The sequence below is a fragment of the Simochromis diagramma genome, unplaced genomic scaffold, assembly GCF_900408965.1.
Source record: "Simochromis diagramma unplaced genomic scaffold, fSimDia1.1 OVJJ01000660.1, whole genome shotgun sequence".
Taxonomy (NCBI): Eukaryota; Metazoa; Chordata; class Actinopteri; order Cichliformes; family Cichlidae; genus Simochromis; species Simochromis diagramma.
The window spans coordinates 227840-248467 of NW_024387084.1; the positions used below are offsets into that span (position 1 = coordinate 227840).

The 20628-nt window shown below is 41.0% G+C and overlaps 1 protein-coding gene and 1 long non-coding RNA gene across 6 annotated transcripts; one reads left to right on the forward strand and one right to left on the reverse strand.

The window, feature by feature from the left end:
* Positions 1–1527: 1527 nt before the first annotated feature.
* On the reverse strand, positions 1528–4101 carry LOC120742632. The gene is made up of 2 exons (XR_005697912.1): positions 4055–4101; positions 1528–2641 (listed from the first exon to the last, which is right to left on the reverse strand). It is a non-coding gene; the product is annotated as an uncharacterized LOC120742632 (long non-coding RNA).
* Positions 4102–5088: 987 nt separating this feature from the next.
* LOC120742625 lies at positions 5089–20604 on the forward strand. 5 transcript variants are annotated; one of them, XM_040046047.1, is made up of 5 exons: positions 5093–5308; positions 5627–5634; positions 11097–11107; positions 19341–19525; positions 19764–20604. In XM_040046047.1, exons 1-5 carry the CDS (start codon positions 5248–5250, stop codon positions 20039–20041), a joined length of 543 nt encoding a protein of 180 aa, XP_039901981.1. In that variant the 5' UTR covers positions 5093–5247; the 3' UTR covers positions 20042–20604. The 5 variants fall into 5 exon arrangements, with proteins under 5 accessions (XP_039901980.1, XP_039901981.1, XP_039901979.1 ...); XM_040046045.1 differs by lacking the exons at positions 5627–5634; positions 11097–11107; positions 19341–19525 and adding an exon at positions 5765–6067 and having other exon boundaries at positions 5093–5530; positions 20368–20604; XM_040046043.1 differs by lacking the exons at positions 5093–5308; positions 5627–5634; positions 11097–11107 and adding an exon at positions 17451–18405 and having other exon boundaries at positions 19190–19525.
* Positions 20605–20628: the final 24 nt, after the last annotated feature.

The window sequence follows — 20628 nt, forward strand, 5'->3', positions numbered from 1 at the left end:
TCTGCACCTCGTTGTGGCGAGCCGATAGGGATGAATGACACTTGAGTGGACAGAGGTGTACATGTGATAGCTCTGCATAACGACTACTTTGCAACGAATTAGGCAGAACAGTGAATCTCTGTTGGCTGATTTCTCACAAACACAGTCCAACATAGGTCTCACATTAGCAATTAGCAGCGATGAGAAACAACTTCAACTCCTGACATTTTTTTTTTTTTTTTTTTCTTTGGAGGGGGTGCTTCGTCTTCTACACCAAATTAGATACCTTCTTACTCAAATTTTGCACTTTACTAATTCATAGTCTCTCCTCGTTGGACTATTTCCTATCTTCAGAGTTGCTTAAAATAATGTTTAAGTGTATTTCTAAATTATGCTAATGTACATAAACACAGTTATACAACAAGACTTTTCTCATGAGCTGTGGTCAGTGATTGGGGATGATGACAGATAAAACAAAAACACGCACAGACAGTCACTATGGCTGAGTGCTTTCTCAGAGCGAGTTCCACCCTACAGATGAGAGACAGATGACAGACATTAGAGACATTGTGTGCCACTCACTGTTTTTTTGTTTTTGTTTTTTTTTTTTTTTTGGTATGAGTGAAATAAAACTATGTCCTTTATGGAAGTAAAAAGGTTCCTGTTTAAGTCTCAAATTACACATGTTTCTCTTGACTGTCAGCTGTAAACCTCTTCAGTACTTATTTTGGATTGTTTTTGATGATTAAATTATCACAATAAATTACAACAGTTGAAAGTATTAGCAGAAGTGTAAGAGTAAAATCAACAGATCAAGGTTATTTTATTTTTTCAAATACATTACTGTCAGTTTAGGGGGAAAAAATAAATTGTGGCAGGGGAGTGGTCTCAATAGATTGAATGCTTACAATCTAGCAGTATTTGAATCATTTAATTAATGAAAGAAGGTTCAAGGTTCAAGGTAATTAAACTTACTTATTTCTGACTTTCTCAGGTGGTCAAACAACCTGAAGTAAAAGTACTTATGGGTACTAGGGACACAATATCTTTGAGTAATTTTGAAATTAAGATGTAGGTAAAGGTGAAAATATTTTGCCGCGAACACACTGAAATCTCTTTAAAATCAGACCATAAATTTGTATCACAGTAAATTAAAAAACTCATGTTGAATCAAAATGATTTTTTATGTGTTCTGTGAATGAAACACTTTGGATTTACAATTGAAAATCAGCTGAGATTTTCAATTTCAGACCGTGTCTATCTTCTGGACTAGTTAATAAGAGTAGACCCATATAAACAGACTCCAGTGTCACCTTGTTAAAGAGCAATGTGTAACACAACACTCTTCATTTGATTCTTCATGAAACCCCTTTTATCTCATGATTTTATTTTAATTTTTTTTTATTGGCTTTTTGCTTTGAAAGACTTAAAAACATGACGGAAGAGACTCTTGAACTTGATGATCAATGACTTTATCTGGACAATAGATTTCTGAATAAAACAGGCTCTTCAGCTCTGAATGTTTTTGATTCTAACGTTTATTCTGCCCTTTCACTATTTAATAAACCCAGAGAGTTGACTGACAGGAGCCCAGACCCTGGACAGGTCACCAGTCTGATGCAGGACCAACAGACCATTAGCACCTGCAGCAACTAACATGTCTGTCTTTGGCCTTTGGGAAGAAACTTTGTTGCCAGAGACAGTCCACAGAGACACAGGGAGAACACACTGAATGGCTGGGTAAATTCAAAGGCTGGCAGCAGTTTCATTTCATTTAAAACATCTTAAATTATATTGATATTTTATTAGTGACAATATTAGAAAAAAAATGCACCAAGTACATCAAAATTACAACATTAACTCATTGAAACATTATTATATTCTAGAAAGTTCCCTTTTCTTAGATGTTTTCCACTTTCAAACAGGTGAATGTCAGTTCCCATTCAGGTGCTCCATGGAGACTGACACATCCAGGAACTATTTTCCAAATAACTGCATGGTGTGTCCGTTTGTCAGTGGTTGGATACTTTGTTTTTGTAATACACACCCTCACATTACAAAAAATAAAGCAATCAATGAAACTGTACTAAAGAAACTGTACTAAAGAAAGACAAAAAAAGAGACTTAGAGCAATAAAGTGATGAATTTCACATAATTTAGTTTTTATTCTTTTTCTGTGTTGAGGTTTCACAAAAAGCAATAATGACTGATCATTCAGATATTTTAAACAAGGAAAGAGTCACATTAAAAGTTCAGACAGGCAATTATTCATTCATTCTTTTATTTTCATATTAATGTTTTCAAATCGAGCTGCATTGCTGACTGTCATCATCAGATGCAGATTTAATTTGTTAGTATATTTGTAGATATTCACCTGACAGAGAGACTGCTCTCTTCTGTAAAATTAAACTTACCTCTTTCTTAAATTTGGAGTTGTTTAACAATAATATTAATAATTACTTATTAATAAATAAGCCGTCATTGAAATCAACACACAGAGTCCTGAAGCAACAATTTGAATGATTTAGAAACTTTACTGCTTGAGTGACACATTTAGGTTTGTGGCCCTCATCAGGATCATCATCACCATCATTAGATCTTTTGCTTGGCTCTGTGAATCGTTGAAGGAGCTGAAGTGGTGCCAGAAACTTCTGATCCGTTTCTGCAAGACACAAAACAGAGCCAACATGAGAGCAGAAACTTTGCTTCCACATTTCAAATTCAAAGCTAGAATTTTTCAGCAGCTGAGGTGCAGGTTTCATTCTGTTTAAATAGTTACTCATCGCTTTACAATGAAAAAAACAAAACAAAACAAAAAAAGTGGGTCATAATCATTTCAGAGGTTTAAGTGTTTTTCCTGATGTGTGTCCTTTCCAACAAGATGTTCTGTGACGTTCTGCAATTTTGTGGGTGGGGACAAAGTACCTCACTGCCCAAATCATCATGGCGTAAGGTGTTACGCCATGATCATTAGTAGTTAGTAGTTAGTAGAGTAATGAGCTGTGTTGCCCCTCGATTTAGTTTCCTCTCGAGAAAAATGACCACAATGATTCTCTTCTGGTCTCTCATGGGTTTCTGCGCTGAGATTTCTGCAGAGGGTAAGCTCAACATTTAAATTCAGCTATTCTGTTTTAAAAATTACAAATGGCACAGAGGATAACTGTGCTAATAATTATTATCACAGAAAATGAACATTAAATCACACAATTCCTTAAAATGTGTCCTTTTCTTGGGCTTTATTCAAATTATATATTTAGCCACAACAAAAGGGGGAGAAAGAAAGGAGAAAAAAAAAGGTTGAATTCGTGCTTATGTCTCTAAAGTGAGCCACGAAAGCACGATTTAAAATCACACTAAAACTGACAACAAAAAACTGATTAAAAAAATATCATCCTTCCTTTTCTTGGACTTGATTCCATTCAACGTGATTTATCAGGCACTCCTTACAAAAGTGAGTCGTCTACAAAGTAGTTTCGATGAAACTAGGTGTGCCTGTCAGATGTTCTTGGACTTTATTCCGCTTAGACTATAAAACAGCTAAAGGTAAGCTGATATTCAGGCAAGCCTTTCAAACGGAGACATCGTCAAACTGGTTTTCAAAGAAGCCATTAGTGCGTGTTTGCGTGCCAGGGTTTACCAGTGTTTGAATGCTTCTTGTTACCCTTCACACCAATACACGCCCTGTTCTCACATTCTTTCTGTAACTAAACCTTTTGAGATTATCAAATTCAACGCAAAAGAAGCCTCGCAACGCTGTGTCCACAAACACAAAAAACGTGAGAAAGTGTCCAAAAATATAGAAATTTAAAGTTCTCTCAAGACAACAATGGAGCGAAAACAAAAACCAAAATCCTGTTTATGTTCGTGGTGTGAGCTCACAAACGGCCCAGTATGTCTAAAATATTGTTGAAAATCATTCCTAAATAAAATGGTAAACAAAGAGAACCGAACAAACTCGGTGTGGAAACGGTTTGAAAGGAAACTACAGTTTAAAAATCATATCTCAAAAAAGTGCATAAAATAAAACAAGTGCGTGTAAGAGGCTCAGTCATGTGTATAAATAGTCTCTGCTTACCGTCACAAGCTGAAGCCTAACGTTCCTCTATCCACACCGAAGTCGAACTATAACTGTGTTATATATAGCAGGAGAATATACGCCGCCACCGCGACGACCAATCCCGACCGATAAACTTTTCTACAGTCATTTGTTGCTAAGCGTAGTGTGAAAATGCCCCGCCCATGAGTTAAAGCCCCGCCCGTGGTTGGTGAGCGCAGGCGCGTAGACGCCTATGTGCCTCGGCGCCGGAGTTTATAGGTCTTTATTCTACAGTCATTTTGAGAAACGATCTGAACAGGTCGACGGCAGAGCCCGTTCAAACCTGATTAATCTCCCACAGGCGGGTGTGGCTCTGTGTGTTGGAGATAGACTTGTGGTCTGTCCAGGGTGTACCCTGCCTCTCACCCTACAGAGTTGGGGTAGACAACCACCAAATAAAACCTTGGATGTGTGTTTTATGTGAACAGAGTGATCTGTAATAGAGTCAAATCTGAGGTTTTAAGCAGATTTTGAAATGACATGTTAATGCATCAGCTGTTTTATCACTCATCCTGTCTTTATACAACTTTTACATCAGTGATAGTTAAAGCTGAGAACTTTTTGAAGCATAAATATTTCCTGTATAGTTGTGGCCAAATGTTTTGGCGGTGGTACAAATGTAGTTTTTCTTGATATTTGTATTGTTTTTTGTTTTCACATTTCTTGGATAAAGTGAAGAACAACCACAGGGATTTTATCACTATGAGATACTTCTATTGGCAAATAAATACAGATTTTGTTTAATCTTTGGCACTGGCCAGATGGCACTCTCCAAACTACCACCTACTACCTGACACAAACAAGTACAACTGAGTAATGATGCTCAGTGGGGTGACAGGAACTGAATGTAAAGGTTTCAGTGGTTATCAGGCTCCAGAGGAGGCCATTTAACTGCACTGAGTGAAATGTTGCAATTTCAAAGAGGGAAAACAATTCACCCTAACATGATTTAAACAGAAGTTGAGCACAGAAAAGCCAAAACCATAATCAGGATTATTTTGGTCAGTATTACTAAACATTATACAGTTAGTGAACTTTGGAAGTCGTCCGTAGACCTTTAACCTCTCTGTTCTGTGTTGTTTCCACTTTCAGGTCAGAAAAACATCACAGCTGAATCTGGACAGAAGAACATCACTCTTCTATGCCGAGCTCCAAACAACGGACATCCTCATATGACTGTAGAGTGGAGCAGACTTGACCTGGGGGATCAATATGTGCTTTTGTATCGGGACGGTCACTTTAATTCACACAACCAGCATCGATCTTTTAAGAACCGGGTGGATCTGCAGGACAGACAGATGAAGGATGGAGACGCATCTTTGATTCTGAAGAATGTGACAACTAATGATGCAGGAACATACGAGTGTCGTGCCAAGCCAGAAACAAACCGGAGAAAGAGAGCTAATCTCAGTGGTGACCCCATCAGCATCATCTACCTTCATGTTGATCCTCCAGGTGAGTAGAGTTGAGTGTGTGTGTGATCAGAGGTGAAGCTGCTTCCTGGTTGTTGATGTTTGTTTCTAAAGATGTTGTTGATGAGACTTTGTAGAAAGCAGCTGGTCTGAGTGATGTGATCAGAGTGCAGTAGATAATGTCTGACAGCAGTTTGAAGAGGAAATGGATTCTGTTCTGTTCTTCACTCATCACCTACCTGACAGCTGACACCTCACACCTGTTTCTCACCTGCAGGTCACACAGGAGGACACACAGAGGACGGATCTGTTGGACTGATCGTCGGTCTGACTGTTTTTGTGGTGCTTGTTGTTGCTGCCGTTGTTGTTTTTTTGGTCTACATAATACATAAACAACACAGTCAGGATTCACATCGTCCTTCTGCTGAAGCAAAGACTGAAATGTCTGAGAGCTTTCTGAACTCTGAATCTCCTGCTGCTGAACAAAGAGACAGATATGACCTGGAAGCAAACAACTGTCACCAACACCCCACAACGATCCCTGATGTCACTCTGACACTTGAGGATGAACTACTTCATCATGCTCAGCCTCAGCAAACAGGAGGACTACATCCAGAGAGTGACAGCATTGGATTATGAATGTTCAGCATTTGATGGCCTTTGATGCGTATTTGATGTGGAAATACGAAACAGTTACTTCTATTTTTTAGAAGTAATTTCTGCTTCTGATTCAGAGTGCATGAGATCAGAGTGATCACAGCCCAACTGTCCATATTTCAATTTTTCATTACGGTTCCTTCTGTTCTCCGAAGTCGACCAATGTCTCCTCATCTTCCAGAGTCCTCAGCACTGGCTCCCCTCAGGGCTGTGTGCCAAGTCCCCTCCTGTTTACGCTGCTTACATATGACTGCTCACCCAACCCTCCAGGCTGTCATATTGTAAAGTTTGTGGACGTCACAGCTGTGGTTGGTTGCATCACAAACAATGATGAGACCGGCTTCAGGAAGGAGGTGGAACTCTTGGAGGACTGGTGCAAGCAAAACAATCTCTGACGAAGGAGATGATTATGGACTTCAGGAGGGGAAGACACGCACACACACCCCTGCACTTCGGATGATCTGCAGTCAAAGTAGTACCCAGCTACAAGTACCTTGGTACGTACCTGGATGGCAACCTCTCCTGGAAAAATAACACTTCCAGCCTGATCAGGAAAGCTCACCAGAGGCTCTACTTCCTGAGGAGGCTGAGGCATGGGGGACTGAGGAGCTCAGTCCTCATCTCCTTTTACAGCTGTGCGGTGGAGAGTGTTCTGTGCTCTGGCATCAATGTGTGGCACGGAAACTGCACAGTGGCAGAGAGGAAAGCTCTACAGAGGGTGGTGAAGGCTGCACAGAGAGTTGTCGGAGGCAGCCTCCCAACCGTCACATACATATACAGCTCCAGATGCAGGAAGAGGGCCGCCTGTACCATGAAGGACCCCACTCACCCAGCACACACACTCTTTGTCCCGCTCCCCTCAGGCAGGAGGCTGAGGAGCATCATATGCAAACCCACCACTTCTCAATGCATAAATGGACAACAACTGTTATTGTAGCACCTTAAATTCACTATGGACACTTACAGACACTGTCACTTTAGCAGCAAAGGGCATGATGACCAGCATTGATAAAGTATTTCTTTACACCTATATTTATACCCATACTCCATACTGGTACTCAGGTTGTTGCACTCCACTTGTCGTATAATTTTATTACTTGTATATCTGTTTTGTTTAAAAAAAAACACACACACACAACTATTTATTCATAAAAATAAATAAATAAAAAAAAATCCTCATTATTCTGTTTCTTTTGGGACATAATGTACATAATTTCGTTCCACCTCATGTTGAGATGTGATGCGAATGACCATAAAGCTTGAATCCTTGAATCCTTGAATCCTTGAATTAGAGCATAGAACACTCTGCTGTGTCCAACACTGATCACCTGTTGTAATTAAGTGACTGTGTTGTTTTATCTGGACCCAGTGTGACCATGAGCATCATGTTTCATCTCACATTAACTCATATACTAAGGTCATAACAAACACTTTGTGACAGTTTCATATAAAGTATGGAAACATACATATTTTTAAAATATTTAGATCTTTATCCATACTTCAGATTTCCTTTTTAAAAAAATCTGATTATTATTATTTTTACATTTGCTTATGATCACAAGCTACCCCATAAAGTTACAATGAAAATGTTCGCTGAGGTCACAGATGCAACCATATGAAGACATAAATAAATACACAAAACAAATTAATACACCACAGGGCTGAGGTGGTTTGCACTTTGTTTTTCTTGCATGTCCTGTGGTCAACAACTCATCATTGTATCACCAGGACAGTGCTCAGCTCCCTACACCTTCATTGATTTCTATACAATCATGGATCGTCTTCTGCTGGTCATTAGCTGGGTCAGACTGTGAAGTTCAGGTCTGCCTTGCCTTCACCACTGCTGTATGTGTGTAAAATCTCCTATTAAGCAGTAAACAGATGAACTAGTGATTCTGACCTCTGTAGATTTAATAATGATACTAAAAAATAAGACATCACACTCACCCTGAGCCTTACCACGGATGGCTTTTTTATTACTAAATTGATTTGTTATTACGCTAACAAATCAATTTTTCACCATTTTAACAAACTGACATTTGAAGAGAAATCATACTCCTCATCTCCTGATGAAGATCCATTCAGAGACTTCTCAGAGGTTCTGCTTTCAGTTACATTATTTCTCTGAGCTGCTGAGCACTACAAAAACTGGACCTTTAGTGTCAGAGTCTAAAACTGACAAGTTAAAATTCTTCTAAACATCTGGATCATCAACACTTTGTCATCGACACAGAAAGGAACATGTGAAAAGCGTAAATGATACAAACACTTGAACAGGAAGTAGAATAGGTTCACCTCAAGAAGAAAGAAAAATCTGGAGATTTCCAAGTACAGAAAATGTTTTTTCCTCTATAAACCAAATTTTTATACAAATTTAGTTTAATTGAAGTCTGGAAAACTCAACTCCCCCTCCCCCCTCTGGCTGTGTCTGTGTGGTGTGGGTTTTGTGGCAGCTGATGATGCCAAAAAATGGAATGGTTCAATGACTGGATGTCTTAAACCTGTGAGTGCACAGCTAAAACTTTGGCCCCTATTCATCCTAAATGCTCACAGCTTATTTCTTGTTAGAAATATTACCCGTATTTTGGGGTAAGTTTTTGGGCGTGTGCTCCTGCACTTTGACCTATGTGATGTGGTAGTTTGCATGTGTTGCATAATAAAGTGGCACCGTTTTATGTTGTAATGGTGTGTGCATGCGTTATTATTAATCATTGAAATAAATTTATTAAATTGGTATTCCTACCCTTACTATCTCTGTGCCAAAAAATGCCTTCACCGCTGTAAAGAGCAATGTGGTAATTCTTTTCCTCTGTGAAAGGACTGTGACAGTGGGCTGGGGTGTGGGTCTGTCTGTGTTGGAAAACATGTTGTCTGTGTGTGAGAGCCCCCTTGTGGTGAGAAAACGCAATTGCGATATCGGGCACATGGTCCAGAGCACAGACCATGTGCCTCTTGCTAACATTTAGTAAGAGGCACCTTGCAAACTCACTCAACAGTGGACTTCTAGGCGTGGTGGGAGTTGTGTGTGTCACTAAAGAACTGTGAGTAGACATTGATAGGAGAGGACAGTCCTGTGCCTTTTATTTCATATAGGGAATCGGCTTGTGTAGAATTGCAATGTTCATTAATCTGCTCACTATGTGGTGCGTGCTGCTAAGGCTAGCTGTTATGCTACACACTTGTAAGCTGTGAGCTAAAGTGATATTTGTGTTCTGTGATTTGTCATTATTGGGTGTATTTAATAAAATTAATAAAAGCCACTGTTTGGTTTGTTGAATAGTGTAGGAAACTTCCATGCAAAGATGATCATATAGGAATTTTCATTTATATTTCTGGTTATACTGGAAGACAGTTAATGAAGCATAATTCATGACTTGAATGTTGATTATACTCAGCCCTTTGTACATGTTTTGTTTACAGACCATACACACCCTCCCATCCCTACGAGTTCTTGTATGCCAAACCTGTAAGCCTGTGGTTGTATTACTGTGCTGTTGTGTTAAATAAGGAATAACTAACTTAACTTGCTAATAGGGGGTCATATGATTTTGGGTTTTTTCTCTGTATGTAATATTGTCTGGTCTAGCTTACAAAGCATATAGTATATAAAGCATACAGTTAGGGCTGGATCTTATGAGAAAATACTACTTTGACAATGATCTCTTTGAACTTAAAGTATATGCATATGAAGTTAACAAATATAATTAGCAGAATATCTCAAACTAAAAGCAGCACTGAGTGTCAAGAAACATAGCAAAGAATACAGTTATATTTAATTATTTATCTGAATACACCAATAACAAAATAACGATCAAACACTAAACATCAATTCCTATTTTGCATTAGATGACAGCTCATCATGAGCTTTATAAACTATTGTTCAAATAATTTTAACAAAATACTGGGAATTCTGACTAAAATAGTTCAAGTGAAGCAAATCAAAAAATGACTGGTTTTGCTCACTGCATACAGTATATAATTATATCACATATCTTTAGATATATAAAAGGTATATATACCGGTATGTATATTCTGAGATATTTTGCAAATCCACACTCTTCATACATATATGAATGATTTCTTTTACATGTAGTCATAAAATAAATGAAGAAAATCTACACTGTAAGGAAGCACCGTTCCCCTGCTGTAAAATCTCTGCTAACATGTTTCCTGATATGTATTTATTTGTTTATTTGCTCAAGCTGATTACCTGCCATGGAACCGAACAAATTTAAGGAATGACATTATGGATCTACCAATCTTTGCGATAAAGCCTACCACTGTAAACAGTGTGTCTAAGGTATAGATGTGAGTCAGGCCCAGAGATTTAAGAGACTTAAGCTCATTTGGAATATCAAAGGAGGGGTTGCTGATGAGTTGGAGGCACTTCAGAGGGTCTCTAGAGAGGAGTGCATGCAGTGATTCCATTGAAAACATCTTCAATGGCACAGAGTGCACCAATGAAACCAGTGCATAGACTGTGGTCTTTTCCACTTTTATTTTCCCACCCACATCTCTGGCCTTTACCACTTTCTTTATGGCTTCTGTAATGTGTTCCTTAAATGACACCAACACTCTGTATCTGGCCATGAATTGTTCGTCAAGTCTTGTGAGTGAATCTCTGTTGTCTTTGTTAATGTGCTGTTTTGAAAACCTGTGAGTGACTTCAAGTTGGTCACAGTGAAGCTGAACAGACTTGAGTACATTTTGCAAATCTTCTAGAGCTCGATTGATGCAGTCTGGACTCTGACTCCTGTCTTGCTGCTTCAAAGATGTAAAAGCACGGTTGTAATATGCAATAGCTCCCCAACAGTGATCCTTCTGAATGGCTTTAGTGTACATGTTGATGCTCTCTGTAAACTTCCTGTTTTCACGCAGGTCATTACCAAAGCTAATGTAGTGGTAGAGGTTTGATGATGGTGATTCGCTCTGTCTGAGTTTCTGCCTCACAGTATCCAGATCTGTTTTCAGTCTACTTTTTAACTCTTCAGTAGAGTCTTTTGCACTGAAGCTTGTGAGTAGCCACATACCCCAAAACTCATTCAGAGCAGATAAATCTGAAGCTTCTGGCTTGTTGTTGCTAGTTTTGTACACGACATCTAGTACATCCAGATAATCATTGAAGAGCTCTTCCTTCTTCTTCATGAATGGAATCCGAGACTCCAAGTAGCTTGATAGTTCATTAGCCACCGAGCTCTCTCTGAACTCTTTAACTATGTTTATTTCCGTCTGTGACTTTTTAGTCAAAGTATCCTTCAGTGTTGAAGACATTTCTGCAGATGCTTTATTACTGTTCCTTTGCTGATATGTCCTTAACTGCATTGCAAACAGATGTTGTTTAAGCGGAGTTACATCTGTTAGATTTCTATATAAAGAGTGAAGTTTCCTTGTTAAAAGCAGTAACTGAATTGACTCTGCCAGATGACTCAAACAGACAATGAGCTGAGCAGATCCTGGAGATCCTTGTCTGGCAGTTCGACCGAATGCCTGCACCTCTACACGAGCATTCTTTGGCAGGAAGGTCTGCACAACAAACAAACCTCCAGCTTCCTTTACTGTGTCAGAAACTTGAAGGTCTGTTCCACGGCCAGCGAGGTTTGTTGCTATGATGACTCTTCCTGCTTCAAGTTCCTTAGAAATGACCAGACTGTTGTCCATGTTGTTGTTTACATAAAGTTTTTTGTTCTGGACTCTGTCTCCTAGACTGCGATGAATCATCTTTGCTCGTTTGATGGTCTCACAGATGATGAGCACAGCTCTAGGATCCCTGTATGATGTAGGGCTGGTTTGTACAATGACAACATCACAGATTTGTTTAATCCATTCTTTTTCATCTTCTACAACAACACCTTCAACCTCAAACAGCTTTCTACGTTTGAATGAGGGTATCTGACAGGTTTTGATACCGTCATAAATCTTTTGCAAAGTCTCAGTCTCTTTTTCTTGACCAAGAGTTCCAGACATCCCGTAGATCTGACTTCCAAACTGGTTTTTGTACTTTTGAAGCAATCCCACATTAGACATGTAGTTTGTGATGGCTGTCATGTCACTAATCTTTGACTCATGTTTCATTTCAATAAACTGTTGCAGTCCATCAGTCCACTTCATGTTGTTTTCAACAACCCCTGTGCAGCTGTAGTCCACAGGCACGATTCCATGTTTCTCCATCACATATTCATGGTCCTCTGTCATGAGTTGAGCTTTAAATGCATTTTCAATCCAGACTTTTAGTTTAGATTTGACCAGCTCTGAAAAGAAGCCTGGGATGTAGCAGCTGCTTTTAGCTTGGTTCAGTTCACACGGTGTAAAATGAATTGATCTCTTTACTTCCTCTTCTACAGCTCTCACCACACTGTCGTGATCAGAGTACATGTACTGACAGAAGCCACCATCAAGTAAAAGCAGAGACACTCTTCTGCTTTCCACATTTTCACTCTGCTGCTCCTTGTTGAGTTTTTCTATTTCACCATTGCTGTTTATGAGGCTGAGAGCAAACTGGGAAGATGGGAATTTCCTTTCCATCATTTTAAAGAACTCAGCCAGCTGGTCAGCAGTCGCACTTTTAGTCATTTCATTTAAGAGACTCGGGTTCTTTCTCAGGTCCTTGACTGATCCCTTTAACAGTATACCTGTGTCCTCTGCTATCTGGCGAATGATGAGCTCATCACCATCTTTGCTCATCACGTTTTCCAGCACTTGATAAAAAGGATATTTTGGCCCTACTGTTGTATATGTGCCAGTTTTCTTGTACTGATTAACAGTGGCCCATATACATGCCAAGAGTGGGTTGAGATGCTGTAAAGCAGGAATGTTACTGCTTAAATAGACTACATGATGACCTTTGTCTAGCATCAGGGAATCCACTTCATCCACTACTGCACACTGGAATTTCCTCTGCCCTAATATGTCCAACCTTTGGAAGTGGTGCCGAAGCCAGTCACCAGCAAAGTCTTCTGCAGTGCCGTAAACAACTTGACACTCATAGCACTTTTTTAGTTCATTTCCTGTTCTTTTGCAGTTATAATTTGAAGTGATATTCAACTCTTTATAAAATCCTTTCCATTCTTTACAATCTCTCTCTGCAAGAACTGATGAACTTGACATGATGTCGACTTTTTCTCCTCTCAGAGCTCGAAAAGCTGCAAACATGGCCACGATGCAGGACTTCCCCTCTCCTGTGCCAACCTGAATCAATCGCCCTGTTTCTGAAAGAGCCATCAGGCACCAGCTCACCATCTGTGTCAGTCGTGGCCGAAATGGCTTTTTGGTATCTTTAATTTTTGTTTTTTCCACTGCCAAACAGAGATCCTTTAAGATGGTTTTCAGGTCACTCTTCTGTGAGCCGTCCTCAGGAATATCACGCCCTTCATGAACTGTTGATACAATATCTTTGATATCATTTAAAAGCTTTTCGTCAACCTGGTTCAACTTTTCTTGGCGGATTTCATCAATGATTTTGTCCAGAGTCTTCTCTCTGTCATTGGCTAAATATTCCTTCAAGGTTTCATCTGTTACAGTTTTTTCTTTGACTAGTTCCAGAAGTGTTTTTCCATCTTCATTTTTCCAGTCTGAAGTAATAAAGTGAATCTCTATGGAGTGCAACATTTTTACCATCCATGTGAGGAGATGTGATTTGTCATTTACTGATGACTCAAATCTCTTCAAAAGAGCATCAAACAAGTCAGCGACCTCCTTTGGGCTCCATTTGATATTTGTAACCAGTGCTTTCAGCGTCTTGAGGAGAATTTCTTCATCATCATCCATTTTCTTAATCAGATAAGAAAAATCTGTTCAAAGCAGATTTAAACATTATTTAGAGATTGGTTCTTTGAGTAAGACACAATTTATAAAGATTTCCAAGCAAGCTGCATTTTTTCTCTCCACTGTATTGTTACACTGACAAACACCATCTAACAATATTTGAAAATTGCTTTGTTTCAGTTTCGCTTTTACCAACCTTCTACAGGCACCACTACAAGGGGATTTCCTGCCATGCCTTTACTGTATCTTACTTTTCTTACTTTAAATGAATTTCAATATTCTGGTTAAAATAGAGTAAAAATATTTTTATATTCTTTCTTTGAAGTAAGGCACAATTTATACAAATTTTCAAGCACACTGTATGCAGTGTGCAGTGCACACTACACTACTCAGTATTATTAGACTAACATCCACAATCTAACATATATATTGTAAGTGTTTCATATTTCATGCAATTAAGTTTTAGTTTGACACCAACCTGTTAAGTGACGAGAAAGATCGCAGACGATTTATCTCTTACTGAAGCACCTCAAGAGATCTGCTGGCTCTGGATTTCACCCTGTGTTTTTATTCCTTTGTTTCAGTTTCTCTTTCACTAACCCTGGACAGGCACCGCTACAAGGGGATTTCCTTCTATGCCTTTTACTGTACTTTGGGTTTCTTACTTTGAAGAAGTTGTTTTAATATGGTACTAAAGAGCAGATCAACAGGAATCAAAAATAATTTCAAAAGTAAATTAATTCTTTGTTAAATATATATATACTCGGCATTTCTACAGACTAGATGACTGAATTTCTGCCATCATCCATACGTGTTAACTGTAAGTTAGCATGTTCAGCATATGCAAATATAAAGTAATGACTGCCCTGTGTGTACCAGTCTCACTTAGTTGTTAAATCAGACACGGACCTCCAGAGGGCACCAAAGCCCTTTTTTATTTAAATCTATGTCATCAAACGGTTTGCATGAGTTTCATTAGAGAGAGAAAAATTGAAATTCCCCTGAGTTAAACTAGGTTAGACTCCAACCTTCAGTTTGATCATTTTAATCATCTTTTTCACCGAGTAACATTCAGAGTTCACCTTTAAGTTTACCAGACACGCCATACAAGCAGGGCTACAAAGCTGTCTCACACCCGGCTTTTGGGAAGTCTGACCACAACGCCATCTTCCTCATTCCCCAGTATAAACAAAACATACGGAGGGAAGACGTGACCACGAGGGAGGTAAAACGGTGGACGGCCCAATCAGAAGCTACGCTACAGGACGCACTCAACGACGTAGACTGGGACATGTTCAGAGCATGCGCAGTCGACATCAACGAGTTTACGGAAGTAGCAGTATGCTTCGTCAATATGCTAACGGAGGAGATTATCCCCACTGCGAGAGTCACCACATTCCCAAACCAGAAACCGTGGATGGACAGATCGATCCGCACTGTAGTAAACGCCAGGACCGCCTCCTACAACGCGGGTCTCGCCACTGGCGATATGAGCGCCTACAAAGCGGCCTCATGCGGCGCGCGGTGAGAGATGCCAAACGCAGGTACCGGGAACGTGTGGAGTCCCGCTTCCACCAGGGCGACACACGGAGTATGTGGCACGGACTACGCACCATTACGGACTACAAAGCCAGGGACACTGCGCCGATCAACGCCGACTCTGCATTCACCAACGAGCTGAATCAGTTCTACGCCCGTTTCGAGGTTAGCCAGGCGGCTAATGCTATCTACCGCCTGACTACCGAGGACAGTGACGTCATCAGCGAGAGCCCGGTGACCAGCATCGCGGAGCATGACGTCCGAGCGGCACTGAGGAGAGTGAACACAAGGAAAGCGGCGGGGCCAGACGGTATCACCGGCCGTCTGCTGCGCTGCTGTGCTGACCAGCTAGCAGGTGTGTTCACTTACATCTTCAACGAGTCCCTGGCGAAGTCTGTGGTCCCCACATGCTTCAAAAGATCCACCATCATCCCTGTGCCCAAGAACAGCAAACCCTCATCCCTGAACGATTACCGGCCAGTTGCACTGACCTCGGTAGTAATGAAGGTGTTTGAGAGGCTGCTGAAGAACATCATCTCCTCCTCCATCCCAGACACCACAGATCCGCTGCAGTTCGCCTACAGATCCAACAGATCCACAGAGGATGCCATCGCCCACGTCCTACACACCACTCTCAGCCACGTGGACAAGAAACAGGGTAACTATGTGAGAATGCTGTTTGTTGATTACAGTTCAGCGTTTAACACAATAGTGCCCTGCAGACTGTTCACAAAGCTGAGGGATCTGGGACTTAACAGCCGTCTGTGTGAGTGGGTGTTGGACTTCCTCACTGGCAGAACTCAGGTGGTGAGGGTGGGCAGGTGCTTCTCCAACAGCATCACCATCAACACAGGAGCACCTCAGGGATGTGTCCTCTCGCCACTGCTCTACTCCCTCTACACTTCAGACTGTGTGGCCACCCATGGCTCCAACACCATTGTGAAGTTTGCTGACGACACAGTGGTGTTGGGTGCCATCTCCAACAACGATGAGGCGGCCTACATGGATGAAGTGAAGAATCTGGCATCGTGGTGCCAGGACAACCACCTCCAGCTGAACGTCAGCAAGACCAAGGAGCTGGTGGTGGACTTCAGAAGGGGTCAGCACAGAGACTACAAGCCCATCATCATCAATGGAGCTCCAGTGGAGAGGGTGCAGTCCTTCAAGTATCTTGGTGTCCACATCTCCTCAGACCTGACATGGGCTGCCCACATTCAGGTCCAGACCAAAAAGGCTAGGCAGCGCCTGTATCACCTACGACAACTGAGGAAGTTCAGGGTCTCTCCAAAGATCCTCAGGATTTTCTATACAGGCGCTGTGGAGAGCATCCTCACACAGAACATGACATCGTGGTTTGGGAACAGCTGTGTGAAGGACCAAAAAGCTCTCCAGAGAGTGATCCGTACAGCAGAACGCTGCTGCAGGATTGCTCTCCCCCCGCTTCAGGACACCTACACCAGGAGATGCCGGACTAGAGCAGCGCAGATACTGAAGGACCCGTCCCATCCTGGCAACAAACTGTTCCAACTTCTGCAATCTGGTAGAAGGTTCCGCATCTTCCGGGCAAGGACAGAGAGACTCAAGAGGAGCTTCTATCCCCAAGCCATCCGTGCCCTAAACACACACACCCGCCCTCTCGCATCATCTATAATTGACTGAGACAGGACTCTCTTCCAGACACTCTAAACCAAGGCACAATGTACATTTCAATTCCTTTAATTTTAAATATGTTTATATTGTCTATCCTGTAAAATAGTCAGATGTCTATTCATATTAATATACAGAATTCACCTGCTTGCTGCTACTACTGCACATTCACCCAGTGTATATACTATATGTCTGTATATATATATATATAATGTTCTTCCTCTACACCCCCCCCCCCAATTTTTGCACATGTCGAGGAGCGTGTCAGGCTACATTTCACTGTGTGTTATACTTGTATAACTATGCATGTGACAAATAAAGAACCTTGAACCTTGAACCTTGAGACTGTAGAAAACAGCAGGCCTGACTGATAGTGACTCGTTGTAAACTGCGGGATGGCAAATCTCCTTTTCTTTTCCAAAGGATCCTCAACTGTATCCTCTGATAAAGGAGGCAATAAAGGAGGCCCTTAAAGATCTAGCATTTAGAGAAATCAGCCAGCTCTGACAGAAACTTCAGGCAAACTGACTGTGAAACATGAGACACCACTGGGAACAGACTTGTTAACAAACATTTGCATTCAGAGCAGCCTAATATACAAAGCAGTGTGAACCAACAACACAGTGTGTGTGCACAGTGTTGTTGGTTCAAACTGGCTGCAGAGTCACTCCCTGTGCATCACCAGTGGAAAAATACTGAGAACAGTACAGTATGTTACACACCTCAGATTTCTGTGTTAGATTCCAGATGTTAGGTCAGCTTTGGTGTTCCACTGTCACACTGTAGTTCTAGTTTTGGTCATATAAATAAATATAAAACAGTCGGGAAAACATCCATCCCCCATACAGAGGTGTTAATACCCACTTAAACCATGTTTACCTAGTAACTTTGGTCAGTTAACCAGAAAATTAAAACACGTAACAAAGTAGAATTTTTATATACATTTCTTATATATTTATGTTACACAAAATCAATCAAACAAGAAAACAAAAAAAAAATATCATTTACATTATATTATATTAAACAAAGTATGCTGAAGAAGGAGACCACCGAGTAGATTTCTGGATGTAGTGAAGGAGATGCTGAGTGTTGGTGCGACTGGAGACGATGTCGGGTAAAGTGCAGGCAGATGATCCTCTGCGGTGACTCCTACAGGTAGAAGCTGAAAGCACAAGAGGAAAAGTCGCTCCTCTGCGACATTTGTGAGATAAAGATGGCGTACCAAAGGCTGGAGAGGAGGAGGAGCGAACATGCCTGGAAGTGTATCACTGTTCATTCTGCTGTGCGTCTGTGTCGGAGCTGCTGCCGCTGAAGGTGAGCTCTGAATTTTTCCACTCTGACAAATGCTTATAAACAGCTCGAAATCAACAAAAAATGCAAGTAAAAAACTAAAATCAGATTAAAGAAGACTTTTAGTTTACCAAACTTTCATAATGTAGCAAACATGTTTTTGGTGGTTAGGATTTATAGGGCTGCGACACAGTTTGGTGAAAGTTTGGGAAATAGTCACAAGTATAGATTGTTGTGATTCTTGTTCCTTCTGGAAACAAGATTCTTTTTTAACTTCTTTTCTTCCTGTTTTTTGACATAAATGTGCTGCCAGAATCTTTGTTTCTCTAAAGACGATCGTCATCTAACCGGTTTCACGTTGAACTGTACAGGAAATCAACGATTTCTTCTTTTAAACACTGAACTTTTTTGTTCATTTCTTAGCTGGAGGGGGTCGGTGTTGGAAAGCATTCAGCGCCCAATTTTGACACTTGGTTAAAAACAGTATTACCGATAATTTCTTGGTTAAGTTTCAAAGATAATCTTGGTAAAAACGTATAATAGTTGAACAGAAGTAAACTGAGCAGAGAAGCCGCTCAATTACAGCAAGTTATAATCATAATTATTTTGGTGAATACTGTAATTGTGATTATTTAACATCTAACACTACTGACACGTCAGCACTCACAGTTGAGTCTGTTCTTCTACTGCGCATATGCAAAGTGACGTTAAATGGGAGGGGCAGTGGGGATTTCAACTAAGGATTTTTTCATTGCCTTTTGTCTCTGACGTTTGTGAACTCGCTGCTCTGTGTTGTTTCTTCTGTCAGGCCAGAAAAACATCACAGCTGACACTGGACAAAGCATCACTTTATCATGTCAAGCTCCAAACAGCAGCATCATAGTGGTAGAGTGGAGCAGAACTGACTTGGGAGACAAATATGTCTGTTTGTACCGAGATGACCGGAGTCTTCAAGACAGCCAGCATCCAGCTTTTAAGAACCGGGTGGATCTGCAGGACAGACAGATGAAGGATGGAGACGTGTCTCTGATTCTGAAGAATGTGACGACTAATGACACTGGAACGTACGAGTGTCGTGTCTTCGTGGGAGAAACAAGCTCATGGAAGTCCATCAACACCACCTACCTGAGTGCTGTTCCTCCAGGTGAGTGAGCAGAGTTGAGTGTGTGTGTGATCAGAGGTGAAGCTGCTTCCTGCTTGTTGATGTTTGTTTCTAAAGATGTTGTTGATGAGACTTTGTAGAAAGCAGCTGGTCTGAGTGATGTGATCAGAGTGCAGTAGATAATGTCTGACAGCAGTTTGAAGAGGAAATGGATTCTGTTCTGTTCTTCACTCATCACCTACCTGACAGCTGACACCTCACACCTGTTTCTCACCTGCAGGTCAGCCAGGAGGAGACACAGAGGATGGAGGGAAGGAGGCTGGAGGGAAGCTGCTTCTGAAGTTGTTGACAGTGGCAGCTAAAGTGATGGAGCTGCTGGAGGTGGTGGCTAGAGGGAGACAGTTGTTTAGGGAGTTGTTGGCGCTGGTGGCTAGAGGGAGCGAGTTGTTGATGGTGGTGGCTAAAGTGATGGAGTTGCTGGAGGTGGTGAATAGAGCGTGGGAGTTGCTTTGGGAGTTGGTGGAGGTGGTGTTTGACCTTTTGGAGTTGGTGTTTTGATCTACAGAAAGGAGGAGACACAGAGGATGGAGGGAAGGAGGCTGGAGGAGAGAAGAGTGGATCTGTTGGACTCATCATTGGTCTTCCAATTGTTGTTGTGGTTGTTTTTGCTGTTGTTGTTGTTTTGATCTACATAACATATAAAAAATGTTGTCAGGACTCAGATCATCCTCCCACTGAACCACAGACTGAAATGTCTGAGAGATTTCTGAACTCTGAATCTCCTGCTGATGAACACAGAGACAGAAATGACCCGGAAGCAAACAACAGTCACCAACACTCCACAAGGATCCCAGATGTCACTCTGACAGTTGAGAATGAACTACTTCCTCCTCAGGAACCAGCAGGACAGCTTCCAGAGTGACATCAGAGTGCAGTAGATAATGTCTGACAGCAGTCTGAAGAGGAAATGGATTCTGTTCTGTGCTGGTTGTTTTTTGTTTGTTCGTCTTATCTGCACAAAACTAAGAGATCCACAGTTAACACCAGCCTCCACATGAAATGTTTGGACTCTCTCAGAGCTGTCTGTTACTCTAATAAAACCGCCAACAATTATTCTTAAATACTTGTTCTGTGTATTCTTACTT